The sequence below is a fragment of the Myxine glutinosa genome, chromosome 10, assembly GCF_964187855.1.
Source record: "Myxine glutinosa chromosome 10, kmMyxGlut1.1, whole genome shotgun sequence".
In the NCBI taxonomy this organism is placed as follows: domain Eukaryota; kingdom Metazoa; phylum Chordata; class Myxini; order Myxiniformes; family Myxinidae; genus Myxine; species Myxine glutinosa.
Genome location: NC_136270.1, coordinates 66969478 through 66990898, shown reverse-complemented (window position 1 = coordinate 66990898; position 21421 = coordinate 66969478). Strand labels below are relative to the sequence as shown.

At 43.8% G+C, this 21421-nt stretch overlaps 1 protein-coding gene across 2 annotated transcripts in view; it reads right to left on the bottom strand.

Moving 5' to 3' along the window:
* Nucleotides 1-21421, bottom strand: part of LOC137434132 (uncharacterized) — a 65407-nt gene that overhangs the window by 26950 nt on the left and 17036 nt on the right. For both annotated transcript variants that reach the window (XM_068126834.2, XM_068126835.2), the window contains exon 2: nt 12364-12543. In XM_068126834.2, the coding sequence (XP_067982935.2) occupies nt 12364-12543 (180 nt within the window). The remainder of the gene's footprint in view (nt 1-12363; nt 12544-21421) is intronic.

Genomic DNA, 21421 nt, shown 5'->3' with positions numbered 1-21421 from the left:
AAAATATGGCCCACTACAGGCACGGACATAGTCAGAAATTCCTATTGAGGGGGCCATATGAAAGATCTCTAAGCTTCCCCAGCGGACTCAGCAGCAGAGCCCTGTAAGCTGTTCAAAACTAGATAGATTTAGTTATGATCTCCTGACATGATTCGGCTTATTAACGACAAAGAATCCGGAAGAATTCCTATGTTTCTGAACACGTGCCATGTAAAGGTGTATAGAGGAGTTTAATAGGTCCTTCCATGGCATGGTATTCCTATTACAAAATAAACAAGAAAGAGCAATCAGAGATTGCAGACCCTCGCCGCCAGGACGTGTTTTCAGTGGTTTTTAAGGCTTTTGTGTTAAAACAAATATGGTGGCCGAACCACGTGACCGATGACGTCGTCATTTTTTTTTCTCCACCAATTTATCCCTAGATTATGCTCAAGAAATTTCATCTTGATCGGATGAAATTTTATACTTGTCGAATTATGACGTCATAATGGAGGCACCTATGACATCATCATTAACAGAAGTTATTCCACATGGAGAGTTCTTTACAATGAGCCATGTCTCAATTTTTTCTATGCAGCACTTTCGGAAATATAGAGGTGCAAATGTTTTCGGTTTTTCAAAGATGGCGGCCAAACCACGTGACCTATGACGTCATAGTTATCATGAAAAAATTATACAGGTGGGGTTGCACCTATGGTGAAAATTTCCTGTCAATCGGACCAACGGTTGCAGAGAAAATCATATTTATTCTGTGCGGACAAATGAACAGACAGACAAACAAACAGATCAATGGACCCTCTCCTCAGGTGAGGGTACTAACAAAAACAATGATAACATTGCAACAAAGCATATATTAATATCAATAATATTAACAATAATAATTATTAGTGCCTCACTGAATTGTATTTGTTTCATACCATTTGGTACGAAACATATAATAATATAAACATATATTCGTACCATTTGGCAATAATAAAACGAACGTAGAATCACCGCCCTGGTCCAAGCAGACCTGGGCTTGGTGAAAGGTAAGCTTATGCTGAAGCAGTAGAGCAGGCAGTTAACAAAGTAAGCAGTAGAGCTACAAGGCCGTTAACAAAAACTACATCAAACATGCATGCAGCATGGTGTGGTATTTCTATGACCTAGAGACTAGAGCTGATGAAACAAAGCAGCAGAGGAAGGCAAGGAAGTTAAAGAACTCACTTGACACGTGATCCTGGCCTCGCTGATTGGGACATACACCGTGAGATATCTAGATGTGATCGACGTAATTACATAACAAACGTCCAACAGTTACACCCCTCCATCCCTTGGGCCAATGGGCGATTTCCATGTTACAGAGTGCACATATTAAACCTCATTATACAAGATAAGAGATATACGCAGCAACACCATACCACGGATTTATTTACTGTGCGAGGTGATAGAAATAGGAATTAGGAAAAAAAGTGAATACGGATGGAAAGGAGTTTGTAAACATCGACATGACACATTGACACGTAGCACTGAGTTTAAACTGGAAAACGTGGTTCTACAAGTTGCTTCTCGTGATCTCGCGAGTTCGTTGTATTATAATTTATATACAATACAAACAAATGGAGCATTAAAACGTTTTTTTGAGGGTGTCATTTGGCGCCGCCATCCACTTCGCACCTGGTGCGGTCACCCCCTCCATTCCCCCCCCCCCCCTACCATCACTATGCCACCACACACACAAAAACTTTTCTGAAAATCATTGAAAATCATTAATCATGGTCTAATTTGAAGGGTTTTTTTTTGGCCAATTAAGGCGTTGAAAATAGAACTCGTGTCGTATTTTCGATTTTCCAGTGACGTCACACCATGCGCTCCAGTCTCACCTTGTTCCAAATGGCAGTTTTAGTAGAGAACAGTGCATGTCCAGGTCAGATTCTGACACTGATTCCTCCATCATAAGCAACTCTGAAGTTTCTCAGTATGTTGAAACGGATGAATGGGATTTTGAAGACACTATTTAAGACGAAATTAGTGATAGAAACACTTTAGGAGGTATTGTAGATCCGAATCGTTTCTAACCTTGTGCGCGCGAATCAGACGAAGATGGCGTTCGTGAAGATGAAGATGTGATGTTCATAGTGTCGATGAAAACGCCGGCGAAACGATCACAACATATTGGTAGGTATATTTGTCCATTCCATTGATGGTTTATCAGGGATTTTTAAAAATCAATTGATCAGTTGTATTACTCCAGAATAAATACGGCACGGACACGACGCATAACACACTCAATACATACACCGCCCAGGCACACAGTTGATGGGGGATTATGGAGGGGGGAAGGTGTGTGGGTATTGGTGGGTGTTGATGGTGGGTATTATTGATAGCTAGGGTTTTTGAGCTCTTCAGATGTGTAGGTCAAGATGGCGGCAATGTTAGCCAACACATCCAGCGATGAGTTTGGTGAATGGAACACCTGTGTAGGTCTGCCAGCGACCACTCAAATCGCCTGGGTACATGTGCTGGTAGCTCGGCAGAGATTATCTTAGTTCCGGGCAATGGTTGTTTCTTCCGCTTAATCATGAGGGTGGCATCCTCTCTCAATTGGGGCGGATAACACTGTACAACAAAAAAAAACTTTTTGTCTGCTACTAAGGGAAATGCAGGTGTTCTTGGCTAAATCTGGGCCACTGATGTTGTTTGTTTTTGTTTTTTTTGTTTTTTTTTTGTATACTGAATCGAGGCTCGTGGAAGAGCTAATTTTCAAATCTGTAGTCAGAATTTAGCCAACACGTCAGGTTTTCAAAATATGTATATATAAAATTAATGATACCCAGCAATCTATATTAGATACTTTATTATTGCAGATCGCCACATTGTACATCTAATATCAGTGCTTGGTGATTACTTTCACGTCATATTTGATAACAATGATTGATCTCCGTGTGTAATGTGTAGTATACAAACCAAGAACATAAGCAAGTTGCAGAAAAAGAAGTTAATGAAACATTAAAACATGGTAATCTTAGGAAGGGTGTAAACTTGATAGGGAAATCTGCCCCATTGCGAGTGATTCAGAAACAACACTTCAAGTTTATACTTCCTTGCAATATAGTCAATGTAGGCACTGTTCAGACGTGTTTTTTTGGTTCCTTCCTCAAGGAGATGCCATTGCTGTAGTCTGGAGCCAAACAATTCAGCCTTCTCCTTTGACAATGACAGGTCTCTCACCAGATCGTTTAATTCTTCCTGATTTAGCAAGTGTGGCTTCTTTTCTTCAGACTCAGGTTCGTACAGTTCATCCATATTACCAATAGCATCGTTAGAAGTGTAATCGCTTTCATCTGCAGCAGCTTCTGGTAGAACTGGCACAGGAGAATCCAAGTCATGGTGGACCAGCTTCAGAGCAGACTTACAATCTGGATATACAATTTTTGACTTGTTTTTCGTCGAGAAACCAAGAATATTTGTCATACAAAACTAGAGTCAGCATGATGATTCGTTGGCTCACGCCATATCATTGGCACAGCAAAAGGCATTCCCTTCCTTTTGCCACTCGACCACTGCGTAAGCCCCGAGTTACACACGGTGCAGCAAACATGAGGTGCCTAGCTCTTGTGTTGGTCTCCAACTTTACATTCAAAATAATACTTGTAAGCAGCTTTCACCCTTTTGGTAAGGTTCTTGCACTGGCTGCGTGGAGTGCATTTCCCAATGATATAACAAAGGTTATCAGGGTGATTCACACAGCCTCGCCTATTCATGATGCCTGTAGTAACATATGCCTAACCTGAAAATATACAGAAAAATATATTAGGTTATAACCTGAAAATATATAGATACTATTAGCATGATATGAATTCCAAACTTGATACATCCTTAAACTAGAACAATGTGACTGTGTCGCCAATATGCCTCCGCATAGTCCCACAACGGGTAGATGTCATCACTCTGCATATGTATGGGTAGGGGATCACGTTTGTGAAGTTTTGTGTTGATCGGATAATGTTCGTTTTTTAATCCAATATGACTGCCAAACCACGTGACCTGTGACATCATTTTTGAACTATATGCCATAGTGCTGTTTGATAATATTTGTAAAATTTGGCATCGATAGGGTGATTGGTTTCAGAGATATAATTATTTAATATTTTCCTTCAATCCAATATGACTGCCAAACCATGTGACCTATGATGTCATAAATTTAATATTTCAATACAAATGGGTCATATATCATGTGCATGCAATTTAAGATTTTTAGAATAAGGAATTTGATTAAAACAATTTTGGCTGATATACCACTTCATCTATGATGTCATCATTATCATGATTTTGTTCCCCATTGGGAGTACTTGACAATGTGCCAAGTTTAAAATTTTTCCATTCAGCGGTTTCCGAGAAATACTTTTTCAATTATTTGCTTTTAATCCAAGATAGCTGCCATACCACATGACCTATGACATCACAATTATCATAAAAACATTCTGCATGGGTGTAATTCCCCCCCCCCCCCCCCCCCTGAAAGTTTCGTCTCAATCGGATATATGGTTGCTGAGAAAAACGAGGTTTAGCCCGGACGGACGGACGGACAACCCAAAAACATAATGCCTCAGGCGACTTTTTCGGCGAAGGCATAAATATATACATTGCATTTAAACATTTTAGTATCAAGTTATTAACTCCTCTCAGCACGGAAGCGGCACGCAAAATTGTAATGCAGCGTGGAAAATCTTACTTAAAAATTCATAGGTTGGTCAGTTTTCATCCATTTTAAATAATTTAAAGTGCATTCTAAAGCTCTTATAATGACAAATAATATTCTACCATAGTTGGATTGCTATAATTGAAACAAAAAATACAAAAAAATAATAATTTATGATCACTCAAAATCACCCACCAGGGCAAGCTTCTGTAATTGGACCATATGTATAACTCAATATCCTGACGTGTTGAGAAAATTCTGACTTCAGAATCAGCATACTCGATTTAGTCTAGAACATATTATGTTTCTACCCCAGTAGCAAAATCTTTGTTGTCCAGTGTAATCACAAGATGTAACCATCTCTGTTGTTTCATAAGCTCTGTAAAATGTTCCCAACACAAAAGCGAACATTTTTAGGTATTCCACAATCGGGTATTTTGGACAATCCTTGTCCAATTTCTGGCAACCCTCGGATCTTTTGGCATTGGTGGAGCATGAAACCGACTCGGTTTGTATTACCACAACTACCAAGGATGCATCAACCCGGCATATTTGTAGAAATTCGATCACTATTCATTGTTTGAGTTAAACCGTTCCTTGATGAAACCCATAAACAATGCGGAAGTGGCACTCAGCTTCATGGTGTGACATCACAGATGATCGTGAAGAATTCGACTTGTAATCACAAAATTACCCACTTTATAAATCGCAAATTGGAAAAAGACATCATATCTATTTGATAGGTTATCAAGGAATAGATTCGCATCGAGGTGTTTTAAGCGTTGGATTCCCCTTTAACTCATTTTTCTCAGGTATGTCACCTGCTTCCTTTTGACAAAGTTGGGTAGAATACAAGCAAGACAGACAAAAAAAGACATTACTAGATATCAGTGTTTGGAGACAGTGGCACTGCCAGAGGGACAACAACAGAGGCTGCGGGTTTACGAGACCAACTGGGTCAGGAGGATTGCAGAAGTGAAGAGGGTGGATAGAAGGAGAATGGATGAACTGAGAGAGGAGATTGGTGTGCAGATGAGCTTGATGGGGAGATTTGTGAAATCTTGGCTGAGGTGAGCTGGACACTTAGTGTGGATGGGGGAAGAGAGAATGGAAAAGAGAGCGGATAAGTTAAGGCAACAAGGTAGGAGGAAAAGAGGTAGATCGTGGTTGAGATGGGAGAATTGTGTGAAGAGGGATATTAATAAGGTGGGGTAGTTGGAGAGTGGAGAGAGTTGGCTGAGAACAGAGGGAAGTGGAGGAGTATATTGGTCAAGGCAGGCCAGAAGCTTGCTGCCATTGGACCTCACCCCTTATAAAGGGAAGAGGAGGAGAAGAAGAAGTGTGCTTTTACATGGGAAAATCAACAGATATGGAATTAGAAAATGGGATGCCAGCACATCTTCAGTTATAAGCTTACATGGGAACACCACACAAGTTTATTATAAAAGGATAATGGAGTAATCAAAGCAATATATTAAATGAAAATCTGCGAGTTGGAAGTGGGGGCAATCATAGCATTAGGAGTCATTTACATATTTTGCAAGAAAGACGGGATGCAATCCAATTGCATGAAGCAATGTTATTAAAAAGCCTGTGACAGGATGTCACATAGCGCAAGGGTAAGTGTGCTTCGACAAGTAGTCTGGGTTTAATTCCTGACTCGACTATTAACTGTCAGATTGGCACTTCGGCAGGGAATCAAAGCGCGCCGTTGCTTGAATGAAAGTTAAGCACGAGGACCTATTTGCTGGCATTGATTAATTTATTAGTGGGATTGAACATGCACAGTGCCTTTCAATGAAGAGTAGGCGAATCATCACGAGCACCCTGAACATATTTCTTTCCTTCCCAGCTCCAGTGGAACTTCAGAACTGGCTAGCCTGTTCATGATAAAGATTTGTGCCAATCATACATGCTCTCTGGCCACAAACCCCCTAATGAATGGGGAAGCGGAGGGAGAAGAAAGAGGATCATAATCAAAGATCCCTGATAGCAAACACTCCATCAGGATTGTACTACTGCATCCAAGTGATTCACAGACCATCAACTTGTATGTGCAAAAAGTGGGGAAAAAATGGATGGAATCAGAATGGTCCGGGGTCTCTAAGGACTTCCATGTACTTGAACATGTTGGTGCGTTGTCAGCCACCATTCTTCTCCTTATTCTTCTCCCTCATTTCCCTTTATATGGGGTGAGGCCTAATGGTACCACACTGCTGTTGCCCCACCTTTTGTGCAATACTCATCCGCTGCCATCTATCCCAGCCAACTCTCTCCACATCTTACTTACATTCCTCCTCACAATCTTCCCAACTCAGTACAGGTCTACCCGAGCTTTTCCTACTACTTTGCTCCTTCAACCCGTCAGCTTTCTTTGCAATTCTCTTCCTCCATCCGCACAAGGTTCCCAACCCACCTCAGCCAGCCCTTTAACAATCTCTGTCAAGCTCATCCTCACATTTACCTCATCTCTCAGTTTGTCCATCCTACGTCTATGCACCTTCTTCAGCCACAATAAGTCATTTTTATTATATGGGCGAGGATGTTTAAACCCCTGTGTGAGGTGTGTCTATTTCAGGTCCTGCCCAAAAGGTTCAGCAAACTTTATTTCAGGGCCTCAGACACATTATATTGGGGAATTTCATAAACACCAGGTGCACAGCCCTTAATTCATTACTAGCAAAGTTACCTGCCATTGCACGGCAATGCCAGGTCACCCCTCCGACTCCTTCCCCTCCCTCATCCCACTGCTAACCATGCCTTCTCCCACTCACCCCTCTCTCCTCCCATGGACTCCCACCCCACCCATTCCTAACTCCCACCTACTCCCGACTCCCAACTACCCCTTCCCCTCCCTCCAGACTCCCATCCACACCTCTTACCCTCCCTTCCCCCACCCCCTCTGGACTCCCACCCCACTCCTTTCCCTCCCTTCTCCCACCAACTCCCACCCCTTCCCTGCCTCCTCCCACCCTACCCCCTTTCTTCAGGACTCCCACCCCTTCCCCGTGACAGGTGTTAGGGTGGTTTGTGTATTTATAAGTTATGGGTTGTGAGAAAATGACTGTTTAAAAGTTTAAAAATAAAATGACAAACAAACATCTCATTCACTTTTATATAGAAGATAACATCGCTCCAAACCCCTAATTAAATGAAATAGCATCCTAATTGAAAGCAGATTACACAAAAAGGTGCAAACAAACAAACATCAAAGAATAGCACTCAAAGTTGAGCAACAAAGTCATATGAGTACAAAGTCATGCTAAATGTATTAAAGGGCACACACATGCACTCTCTTTTATTATTATTATAGATCACAAAGCATGACTACTGGAGTGGACACAAAAGGGAATTAGAACGGCAATCATATGAGTACAAAGTCTTGCCTCATGTATTCATTCTGAACAGAAACACCATCATTAACTGAACACGCTACTATTATGGCCCACTGCTATGATGGCCCATATAACCATATCATCCATGCACCCTATTATGTCACATAGTTTTTTGGCATGGAATATGTACGTCATAAATGTAATTATTCTTTCACATCGGGTCATCGATCATATATATTATGAAGTTTCGGATTTTTCTGATAAAGACTTCAATTCAACCAATTATGGCTGGAATACCACTGCACCGATGACATCATCATTATCACCTGATATACCCCATTGGGAATTGATGACATATGCCAAGTTTCAATTTTTATTGTCGAGTAGTTTTGGAGAAAATGGTGTCCAATTTTATTCCTTTAATGCAATATGGCTGCCATACCATGTGACCTATGACATCAGAGTTAGCAATGCAACTATTCTCCATGGGGAGTCCCTTCTATGTTTAAAGTTTTTGCATTGATCAGACAAGCGGTTGCAAAGAAAAACATTTTAAAGCGAAATACATATATGGATGTGGACAACACACAGACAGACAGACAGACAGACAGGGGTGCAATAGTCTCGCATCCCCTTTGGGGTGAGACCAACAAAGGTGGACATAAGAAGTAAAATGTACTGCAATCTATTCTACGTTTGCATATCACTATCAAATATGATATACATAATAATAAATGCCAGTGTGTGTGTGTGTGTGTGTGTGTGTGTGTGTGTGTGTGTGTGTGTGTGTGTGTGTGTGTGTCAGTCAGTGTGTTTCCTCCATAACTCCAAAACCATGAAACCTAGAGTCCCAAAACTTTACATGCATACTAGAGAAAATCCAAAGGAGTGCATGAGTGAAAACTGGGTGTTTGGGTAAATTTAAACACCACTTTTTTTTTGAAGATAATTAACGCAAGTGCGCTCTACAAGCTGCTTTTGCAAGCCACGGTGATATAGTAGACAGCACTCTTTTTTTTAACGGTTTGCTTGTTTTTACACAAGATCACATCGTTTCAGCTTTTTGTTTGATCTGCTTTCTTTACATTAAATAGTTACCTATATATATGAATATACCGATAAAAATATACCAATAAAAAAAACCTTCCAACGTCAAATCAAGCCTCGTGTTTGGAGCTCCACCATTTTGAGCTCTTGCTGGCAAAGCAGAGGCTGACATTTTGTGTGCTCTCTGTGGTGAATTGAATTTCGCTAATTTCCTAATTGAATTTAAATTTAAAGAACTCTATTTAAAGGTAAATCTTTGTGGTTGCTGTTTTTGTGTTTGGTGTACTTTATCTGTGCCATCCGCCCGGAGAACAAATTAAGACCTTTTTTTTTTTTTTTTTAGTTTAAATTTCCACAGTTTAAATTTTGAAATTTGGCTCAGGTTAAGTCTCCAGGCATCATATCATTTTCATAACATAACATATTGTCACATCACAGTTATCACGTCCCCGGCGTTAAGACCCCTGGGTGACGGATGGCCGACCGAGCTTTAACTCCGAGGCGTATGAGCCGAAAATATGGCGGTCCCTTTATATGGTGCGCGAGGGAAACGGAGGTCTCGTCGTCTTAATTTAACGGACGGATTTTGCCTAATTTTCCAAAACCACGTACAAATAAAGGTACAGGACAAGAGATTGGAAATGCAACAAATAAAGGTTTAATGAAAATAATGCTGGCAACAAAGAAATGAATGCATGGTAAACTAAAATTCCTAAATGAGGGATCCTCCATTCAGACTCATATACAGACACAGGGAGAAATAAATAAAATAAAATGTGGTGCGGTGCGTTGGTCGGTACTCAGCTCTGGTCTCCTCAAACGGCCCTCGAACCCTGGCGGTCGTCGAATGGGTCCCCGAGGCCTTGCGTGGGAAAACGCCCGATGGTGCGAAGTCGCGCCGCAGCCAGCCGCCCGCGCGAGGCAGCCGAAACCCCTCCTCCTCTGATTGCCACGATCCACCGGGCTTCTACCACGCGCCTCACGAGCACGTATCGCTCAAAGCGCAGCCGCCTCCACCGAAGTCCCAAGGATGGACAGAGAACAACTGTGACCGCCTGTCACGAACGACGGAACGGAGAGAGCAATCATGAGCCAAACTGTGACCGCCTGCCAGGAACCCAGGACAGAGAGACCAATCGCGAGCCAAACTATAACCGCCTGCCACAAACCCTGGACAGAGAGAGCAATCAAGAGCCAAACTGTGACCGCCTGCCATGAACGCCGGAACAGAGAGAGCAATCACGAGCCAAACTGTGACCGCCTGCCCCAGGACAGAGAGAGAGAGAGAGAGAGAGAGAGAGAGAGAGAGAGAGAGAGAGAGAGAGCAAAATGGCGGTCGCTTTGCCTATTCTTTTCCCCGTTCTTGAAAGTTCCCTCTGACGTCACGCATGCTCTAATCACCGAGCGCCGTCAAATCGTCCCAACCAATCGTCCTTCGGGGCGTGGACTCACGGCCATTTTTGACGCCCATCGAGAAGATTCGGCTGGGTGGGGTAGTAGTATCTGGGTAACGTCGGCGATTATGTTGTTTTAATTTTGTGCCGGTCAACGCTGGCTGAGTGAATGTCATAAGAACAAAGGGAAAAATCACAGGGGCATTTACACACTGGCAATTTATCATTATGCCCTATTTAATTAGTACAGCTCCACCCCTCGCTTGGAGACACATAAACGCTTACACGGACATTCGGCCCTGACTTGGATACATCGAGATGGCTTCGTGGCATATGGGGCATGCTAAACCTATCCAATTCCATCTCAACTAAGGTATTTCATTACCTACCACCCTCCTTTCACCTTTTCTGCCCCCTCTCCCTTTCTCTCTCTCTCTGTCCCCTCCTCACTCTCCCCCCCCTAATAAAGTGCAACATTCTCCTCCCACACCTCTCACCCACTCCCACGCCCTCCTCGCCCCCACCCCCAATCCCAGAATTTATAGTGATGTGTGGTGAAGCTTCACTCTCCCCCCCCCCCCCCACCCCTGTTCCTTGCTCTCCCCACCCTCTTCCTCTCTCTCCCCCCCTTGCTCACCCCTCCTCCCTCCTACTCCCACACCGCTTTCCCTTCTCTGTCATCTCTGCTGACCTCTCTCCCCATCCCCCTCATCTCTCCCTTCTCACCCCTTTCTCTCTCTCTTACCCCTTTCTCTCTCTCTCACCCCTTTCTCTCTCTCATCCCTTTCTCCATCTCCCCTCTCCTAGTATTCCCATCAGCAAAGCGATGGGTGGTATTTGCTAGTATATACTCTACGAGAGGCTTCTGTCTGCCTGTGTGTGTGTGTGTGTGTGTGTGTCACCGTTTTTTCTCAGAGATGGCTGAACGGATTTTTGTATAAATTTCAGAGGTTCATCAGTGAGTGCTGGGGAGTGTTTCAAGCTAAAAAAATTTTTGGTAAAAAGTTGGATAAATTTTTTAAAATCATTCTATACTGCTTTAGTCTTTGCAGCTATGTGAAAGGTCATTTCATATGATCCCCAACCCCCCCCCCCCCCCCCCCCTCAAAATAAAAACAAAACAAAATTTGGTTTCTTCAAAATGCCCAAAGCATTAGAACAGCACCAGGAAATGCTGGGTAGCCCTGGTAGTATACAATAAGTGCAAGGATCTATACTGGCATAGGTAAAATGTGAATACCACAGATGTCAGCATGAGTCTTCATATTCAACTCGTCTTCCATTTTTTTGCCTAATTCTCCTATTGAAAAAGAAAACTGGGGATATTGTAATCGGGTCTGTCTCTCTATCAGTCAGTCACAGTCCATCTTTCACGCTATTTCCTCATAATAATTTGTGCACAAATTCAAAGTTGGTGGTTATGATCACCACATGGCAAAAATGTGCAAGGGCAGTGTCTTTTTTGGCCAAGCCCCCTGAGGTGGAGTCAAAAGGTCAATGACCGAAAAATGCAATTACAGGCACATTTTAAAAATGAAACTTTATACATGCAATCAACATTGGGGGACGCATGAAATATACAACAATTTTTTGGATTTGACCCCCGGATTCATGCCCTGGGGGTTCGGGACTTTAGGTCACAGAGGTCAAAACGAAAAAAAAAATAACTCAAAATTTGATATTGGTTCAATCCTAGTGGAACTTATCGCCATCTTTCACCTTTGCTTTAGGTGGGAAGCGTGGGATTTGTGATGGCATGCCATCGACATTGGTCTAGTTTCCTCTGCTGACAAACAGGAAACTTCACCATGGTGCAATTGCACATGAAAATCATCACTGCTGAAAAATGTAACTTTGTGGACAAAATGTCATCAAACAAAAAATAACGGTGCCCAATACTAAATACCTGCAGGCGAGCATGCTTTTTGGTGTTTCTCGGCTTTTGCAGATACTCCTGTACCAGAAGCTTACAATTTTGTAAGTTTTCCACTGGCTCCCACGTGTTGTCCTTGTCTGTATATCCTTTCCACTTGACCAAGAACTCCATGTGCCCTTTTCGCTGGCGTAAGCGCACAATTGCTTCCACCTGAAATCTCGCACATTGCAAAACACCACGACATAGAGAAGTTAGATGACAGAAGAAAACATTCACCAAGAACATGCAAGCTGGCAGCATCAATTTTATCAAGATATGAAAAACGTGCAATCAAAATGACAAAGGCCCGTCCACATTGGACTTGTAGTCAAAATAACTTGACAAAAACACCAGCGAACTACAACAGCACTCGATAGAGAGCATACTCCGCCAGGCTGAACAGTTTTCCTTTTTGTATCAAGAGAGGAGCAAAGCGCCCCTCCCTTTATATGGGATCGCTTCTCTCGATGCAACTTTAACACGGGGACTGAAAATACGTTTCTCGGCTTCTACTGGACGAAATCGGCTGCAAATTTCAGAAGTAAATGTTTTGCAAGTCGAGGGAATATGTTCCAAATTTCAGCAACGTCTGTTTCCTCATTCCTGAGTTTTATTAAGAAAACCCTCGAATTCACGTTGGTGTCTGTCAGTCCAGCCGTCCATCCGTCCGCCAAAAATGTGTGGCGCTCATGTCTCAAAGGCTATACATTGAAACTAGCTGAAACTTGGAATATATATCGGCCAATACGTCTAGTTAATGGCTTTCAAAACAAATTCCCACCTAAGTGTCATAGTTTTTGCTTTAAAATAAAATATATATAAAATAAAATAGAATTATATATATATCTATCTATATATATATATCTATATATATATATATATATATATATATATATATATATATATATATATATATATATATATATATATATATATATATATATATACTGTATATAAATAAATATATACTGTATATATATCTATATATATATATATATATATATATATATATATATATATATATATATATATATATATATATATACACATACATATATATATATATATACATATATATATATATACAACACAACATGCATTTTAAAAGGCCATTTTCCCTGCTAGAGTGGGGGTTAGCCTTGCGGTCCCCATGACAATCTTCTCCATTTTGCCCTATTTTCTGCATCTCTCCTTGTTAACCCCCTTGCCCGCATTTCTTCTTCCACCATCTTTAGCCAAGTCTTTCTCGGTCTTCCCCGTCTTCTACTTCCTTCTACATTCATTTACATCACTCTTCTCAACCAGTCACTTTCATCCTTCCTCAACACATGACCAAACCATCTCAACCTGTTCCTCTTCACAGCATCAATCACAGGCTCTATTCCCATCATCTTTCGCAATTCATCATTTGTCTTCCTCTCTCTCAACGATACTCCGCACATCCGTCGAACCATTCGCATTTCCACCCTTTCCAACCTTCGTTGCTGCTCTACGTTCATTACCCATGTCTCGCTCCCATAAATCATAACACTTCTTACACATGCGGCATACACCTTTCCCTTCAGCTTCAACGACACTCCCCTCATCATCAGCACGCCACTCAATTCCCGAAACTTCTTCCATGCACATCTCACTCGAGCAACCGTTGCCGAGTCTGATCCACCTTCTCCATTCAGCATGTCTCCGAGGTAGCAAAATGTTTTCACACCTTCCAGCTTCACGCCGTCTCCAAGATCCAACTCAACATTTCCTCCATCTGCAGCTCCCTCTGTGCACACCTTACATTTGAATGTAGCTGCCACACTGGTTAATGACCCTCTCAGACCACTACATTTTTGATGAACCCACTCAGCGCACATTGTACACTGAATGGAGTTCACTCCGACACCCTTCCTACACACAGCACAGGGCCACTTCCCAGTTCTTTCCACCTCACCACATGCTTTACCACTTGCCATCACCTTCGTCTTTCCGATATTCACCTTCAGACCTTTTGTCTCCATACATTCCTTCCACGTGTTCATCTTTTCCTTCAGTCCATCCATACTTTCCGCAATCAACACCAGATCATCTGCATACAACAACTCCCACGGTAAACCCTCCTTTACGTTCTGAGCCAGCACCTCCATCACAGCTACAAATAGTAGTGGACTTAGTACCGACCCCTGATGCACTCCCACCTTCACCTCAAACTCACCACTGTTCCCGTCCTTCGTCCTTACAGCTGTGCGCGCTCTTTTGTACATTGCCATCACTACTCTGATCAACCATTCCTCCACTCCTAACTTCCTCAATGCCCATGTCAATACTTTGCGTGGAACCCGATCGAATGCTTTCTCCAGATCAACAAACCCAAGAAACAACTTCTTCCTCTTCTCCATGTACTTCTCCTGGCAACTGCCTCACAATGAAAAGCGCGTCTGTCATTCCTCTTCCTGGCATAAATCCAAACTGCATTTCGTCAATCTTCACTTCTTCCTTATCCTCCTCTCCAACACCCTTTCCAATACCTTCATTCCATGCTCCAATAACTTTATCGCTCGGTACGAGCCACACTCCAGAGGGTCACCTTTCCCCTTGTATAGAGGGACGAGGATACTCAGTTCCCAATCCACTGGAATGCGGCCTTCTTTCACCACCAGATTACAGATCTCTGTCATTCTCTTCACACCCCAACGTCCTGCTGCCTTCAACATATCTCCCACAACTCCCGTCGGCCCTCCCGCTTTTCTACCCTGGAGTGTGGCTATATATATATATATATATATACTGTATATATATATATATATATATATATATATATATATACTGTATGTATATATATATATATACTGTATGTATATATATATATATACTGTATGTATATATATATATATATACTGTATGTATATATATATATTCTGTATGTATATATATATATATATACTGTATATATATATATATATACTGTATGTATATATATATATATATATATATATATATACTGTATGTATATATATATATATATATACTGTATGTATATATATATATATATATATATATATATACTGTATGTATATATATATATATATATATATATATACTGTATGTATATATATATATATACTGTATGTATATATATATATATATATATACTGTATGTATATATATATATATATATATACTGTATGTATATATATATATACTGTATGTATATATATATATATATATACTGTATATATATATATATATATATATATATATATATATATATATATATATACTGTATGTATGTATGTATATACTGTATACTGTATATATATATACTGTATATATATACTGTATACTGTATACTGTATATATATACTGTATACTGTACTGTATGTATATACTGTATATATATACTGTATGTATGTATGTATGTATGTATGTATATATATATATATATGTATATATATATGTATATATGTATATATACTGTATGTATATACTGTATGTATGTATGTATATGTATGTATGTATACTGCTGTTGCGGATATGGGATTTGGCCTCCATCCATATCCGCTTGTAAATATTCCCCTATTTCCCCAATACTCCCCAACTATCCCCAATCCCCCATTCCCTAGTCCCATTGTCTGTAAACAACACTCTGTAGAACCGACCTTCCCCTTTTTCCCCCATTAAATGTCGTGCCCAGGTTCACCGCATCTCACGTAGACAACTATAGGACATCTTGCTAGTTATTCTTAGTCTATGTCAGTTAAGGACTCGTTTCCATTAATTCTGACTCTTCGTTGCACCAGAATGTGATTGTATGGCACCAGTAGTGAGTTTAGGACCTCCCAATACCTCCCCACAACCTCATCTCCGCATCCTCCCATCATCTCATGGAACTACAACAACAACAACAACTACAACCACAGCGGGGGCGGCGCGGCCGCGGTGCGGGGAGTGGGCGTCCTCACTCCGGCTCGGTTAGCCGCCATTGCCCATGTGCTCCAGGTTACCTCCAGGTTACGGGGTTACCACGAAGGGGCTGGCTGTCAGCTCCTCGTCAAGGGCGGAGCCCGGTAACCCCCCCGCACCCAATAAGAAGCGGCGGGCCGATTCCATCTGGGGCGGAGCTAACGAGCCGAGGGCGTGTCACTCCCCGCTGGATATACGCAGCCACTTACCGGACGTGACGTGAGATGCGCCCCCAGCTTGAAGAAGAACCAGTCTCCACCTCCGAGCGCTGAGAGACCTCCCTGCATCTTTCGGACCGTGTGGATCCTGTCCCTGAGCCAAGGTGCACCTTGTGCTGACCATCGACGACCTGCCCTTCCTTGCCATCAATCCCTGTGTGAGTCAGTTTTGTCCTGTTTATCTGTGGTCTGTCGGGGCTACTATAAGGCCGTGATTAAGTGCCCACCTTCCTATGCTGTCCCTCTTGTCCTTGTAATCTAAACGTTCCGCATATCCCATATTATAACCTCCTCCGGAGGTCTTGAGAACTGTACCCCTGGTGTCGTGTCATTTAACCCAGCTGTTGTGTCCTTTCCTTAATTGATTTAGCATAGCGCGACTCGGCCAACGTTCGAGTATAATCGGGTAAACTGTGCAGACGCGGTCATACCAAACCGCTCGGTAAACTAACATCCACAACCGCGTCTGTAACATTTGGTGTCGAGGAGTTGGATTCGGACCTGGGACTAAATTTGTTAGGCCCAAATTTTGGAACACCAATTGTACCATTAGGGTAACATTGGTGTCGGGAAGTGGGATTCGATCCGGAGCGCGTTTCACGCGCTCGAAATTATAACGGTGAAATTTGATTTTGTTTTACGAAAATAAAAACCCGAATTTTGAAAGTCGCGCTATGGCAGACCAAGACGGCTGGGTTCCGGTAGAAGAGAGTGAGGCAGGGTCGATCCAGGACCAAATTGAGGGACAAGAGGAGAGCGAAGCAGTGAGGGTAGCAGATTCGCAAAATAGCGTCGTCGCGCACGAGGTATCAGACGCGCGAAATAGCGCCTCGCACATGGCCACGGCGCCCACGCCCGCAGTAGCGCCGCTGGTAAATTTGGACCTTTTTTTCATACAAATGAAGGCCCTTATGGCCCAGAATAGCGAGAAAATGAGGGAGGAAATGAGGGCTCAGAGTGAGCGATTGGAGGGCCAATTGGGGGTAATGGGAAACCAAATGGGGGTAATGAGGGACGAAGCGAGGGGTACCGGTGAGGGGTTAGACAATAATTTTAAGGGATTAGACAAGAAATTTGGGAAGTTAGACAATAATTTTGAGGAGTTAGACAAGAAATTTGGGAAGTTAGACAATAATTTTGAGGGGTTAGACAACGGGATAAAAGAGGTGAAAAATGGGTTAATGGGGGTAGAAAACAGAATGGCCGCTCAAGAGAATCAAATGGAAGGGATGCAAAAGGGGTTAGAGGGGTTAGAAAACAGGATGGAAGGCAAATTGAGGGACATGAGGAACCAAGCGGAAAGGGAAGTTAAACAAATGGGGCAGCAGATAGAGGGGGTCAGAATGGGGGTAGAAACTAAACTGGATGCTCACAGGGAGGAAATGGAGCAGATGAGGGTGGCATCTGGGCAGGAGATGCAAGTAATGGGAGAGGAGATCAGAAGAGGGGTGAGTGAGGAGGTCGGAGGAGTGCGCGAGGAGGTGAGGCACTGTAAGGAGCGCATGGAGAAGGAGGTGAGAAAGGGGACTGTAAAATTGCAAGGGGGCATAGAGGACCTGACGCAGGAGGTGGAGCAGCTGACGGTGGGACAGATGGAGTTAGTGGAGCAGGTTCAAAAGAACACAGCGGTAATAGGAGGGTTAAAAGCGACACAAAATGACCTAAAAAATCACTTGGTAGCGACGAAGAGGGAATGTCAGATGGTACGTGAGGGACTGACAACGAGGTTGGACAAAGTGGTAGAGGTGATGGAGGTTAAAGAGTGGGAGGTGCGAGAGCACATAGAAAAAAATAAAGTGGAGTTAGAGGAAGAACTTAAAGGGGCGCACGAGGAGATGAAGGAGGTGAAACAGAAATTAGAAGAAGTGGAAGAAGGGGTGAGCGAAATTAAGAAGCGACGGAGAGAGGATAAGAAAGAGATAAAAGAGGAGGTAAAAGAATTGGTCCAAAGTCTGTGTTTGGATCGTGATGATGTGCTCATTAACAGAATGAGGGATTCGCAGGTGATGGAGGAGAAGCGAAGAGGAAGAGGACCCGGTGTAAGTGGTGACCAATATGGTCGTGCGTATGATGCGCCAGGGGATTTAATAAGCTTGGGGGTCGAGATAGACCCGGGTGTTCGTGAGAGGCCATTGGTGAAGTGTGCGACAGGTCTGGTGTGCGAAAAAGGAGGTGTGCAAGAAAGTCCGACTCTGGGGTGTGTGAGGAAAAAGTGCGTGCCAAGGAGTGAGGGTGCTGGCGAGAGTGAGTCGGTCGTAGCGCGTGTGCGAGGGAGCACATGGAAGCGCGGTGCGGTAAGTGTTACAGAGGGTGTGACGGGAGAGTGTGCGCAAGAGTGTGCGCGAGAAAGGTGTGTAACGGACAGGTGCCTGAGGAAAGAGTGCGCTGTCGGGAGTAAGGGTGAGTGCGCTGTCAAGAATGGAGGTGAGAGTAGTGAGAGTGACAAGGAGCGTGAGTTGGTTGTGACAGGTGAGAAAGGAAGCACACCTGGAATGGTAGAGCGTGAGTGGGAATGCACGCTGGAATTGGTAGTGAGGCACGTGGTTGGGTGTGCGAGTGAGGGCACCCCTGTGATTGTCACAGAGGAGGTGACCGAGGAGGGGGCGCGAAGAGGTGTGTTGGTGAGGTGTGCGAGCGACGAATGTGTGCCAAGGTGCTCGGTGGTCAGGTGTGTGACCAAGGCTGTGAGTGGAATGAGTGTACCGAGGTGTGTAAGGAAAGGTACGAGGAGCATGGAAACGGCTGAATGTGTGAGCAAGGAACGGGCTGCGGGGTGTAAGCATGCAGGTGAGGCATCGAAGGTAACCGGGTTAGAGGTTAGAGCGACTTTTAGCCGAATCGGGCCCTCGGTGCATGCTGGGCCTCGCTTTGAACGGCCGCGTCCATGCTCCACTAGGCGGAGCGGGCGGCTGGATAGGAAGGGTCGTCATGGCGACCACTTTTTGTTGAGGCATTCCGGCAGGTCGAGATCGAGCCATGGGATGGCTCCGTGCCGAGATGGTGCGTGGGACCTCGGCCCGGGTAAACCTCCTTCCCTGCACCGAATGCGGGACGTATCCAGCCGCTGGCACAGAACAACCCGCATTCATGGCTTGGCTGTACGAAGCCGAGCTTTAGAAGTGAATTGGCGCACCGAGAGGCATTAGTAAGTAGACTGTAATGACGAGGATAGTGTTTTGGCCCCAAAATTAGAAAAAAACAAAATTTGATGATTGGCAAGGGATTGGCAGTAATGATTGGCAGATGATGAGTAGTGATTGGCAAATTTTTGATTTGTTGAAATTTGATGTGCAAAATTGGTAGTGAGCGATGGGCCCGGTGGGTAAGGGTGGCATCCCTGCCACCCTTCCCATAGTGGGGCAAAGGAGCTATAGTTTATGGGGTGTATGGCAGTGAAAACTAGCCCGGGTGGGTTAGGATATTGATAGGGCCCTAGAAGATGACCTTAGGTGACGTTAAGATTAGTTAGTGACTGATACCTGTAGTGGGGACGCAGGTAGATTAGTGTGGATGATAATGACGTGGGAGCGCAATAGTTTAAAGGGACGACTGGGAAGCGCAAGTTTCAGAGGGGAGTAGTTAGATGAGATGATGCTGTGTGAGAGCTGGACAGGTGTGTGGAGCAGTGTGGAGCAGTGTATGAGTAGTGAGTGTTGTGGCTCAGCGCGAATGCGCTTGGGGAGAGAAGGGTGCAGGTGGCACCAGGTGTGAGAGCACATGTGTGCAAGTAAAGGTGGTGTGGAGAGAGTTGGAGTAAGTGGTACGGAGTGGTGTGCATGGTGCGAAGGTGTGGATGGGGGAAGAGTGGACCCCTTTCACGAGTACCCGGGGCGGGAAGTGTAAGTGTTAGGTAGAGGGTATAGGTAAATTGTGGTTGGATATTGGCATTTGTGGTGCGGTTGCAGAATGGTATTGTGGATGGGTGCATTAGTGTTGTGGAAATGGCTGGGCGTGTAGCCTGTTAGTGTGTGTAGTTGGTTGGGCACTCCACCACTGTGAGGATGTCGGCCAGGTGAGGCCGCAGGTGGGCTCTGGGAGCCGTTAGTGTCAGTGGGGCCCGAGGATCCGGAGGACGGACCCGGGTAGCCCAGTGCCAGAGAGGGCACCGAGTGGGGAGAGCGCCAGAGGGCCTTCCCCAGGTAGTTAGGTTAGGGTAAGGAGCAGGTAAGCTCGGAGGCAACTGCAGTGGTGGAGGTGTGCAGGTGGGTAGACCCGCTGGGAGAGGTACACGCCACAGCCCAGAAATTGTGCGAGGGCACCGGGAGATGAATCGGGGGAGTGAGACCCCAAATTGAAAAGCACCACAGTTTGGTCAATGGGAATTGGTTTTTAGAACCCATAGTGTAAGAGGGCCAATGGTTTGGCAGGAGAAAGACCCCGGGTAATGTAAAGTTGTTAAAGTCATTTAGGAAACAGTTAGGATTGATGAACCTGTCGCACCATACGCAGCCACTTGCCTGTGGTGATGATGACTCCACACCTGTGTTTTCTTTGTTCGGTGTTGCAGGAAATGAGAATTGCTGTGAGGATTTGTGAGACGCATCACGACGTGGATGAGACATTGGGGTGATTCCATCTCTCCCTCCTTAGGAGGGACTGATGATGAACTGGTAATGGCAAATTTTGATGTTCAGTTGGAGATGGCAAATTTTGATGAGAGTTGAAAATGGCAAATTTGATTGGTTAGGAGGGAGAGAAGACGAATTTGGTTTATGGGAGGAACGGGGAAGACAGCAGGGACGTTTGTTGATTTGTAAAGTAGATGTTTATGGGTAGTGTTGTGTTTTGTGGATACAGTAAGGGGTAAGGGAGGGGCCATGTAGGTTACCTGGTGGGGGGGGGGGGGCGTACGGTAGGAACGTACCTGTCTCACCTGGTTCCCATGT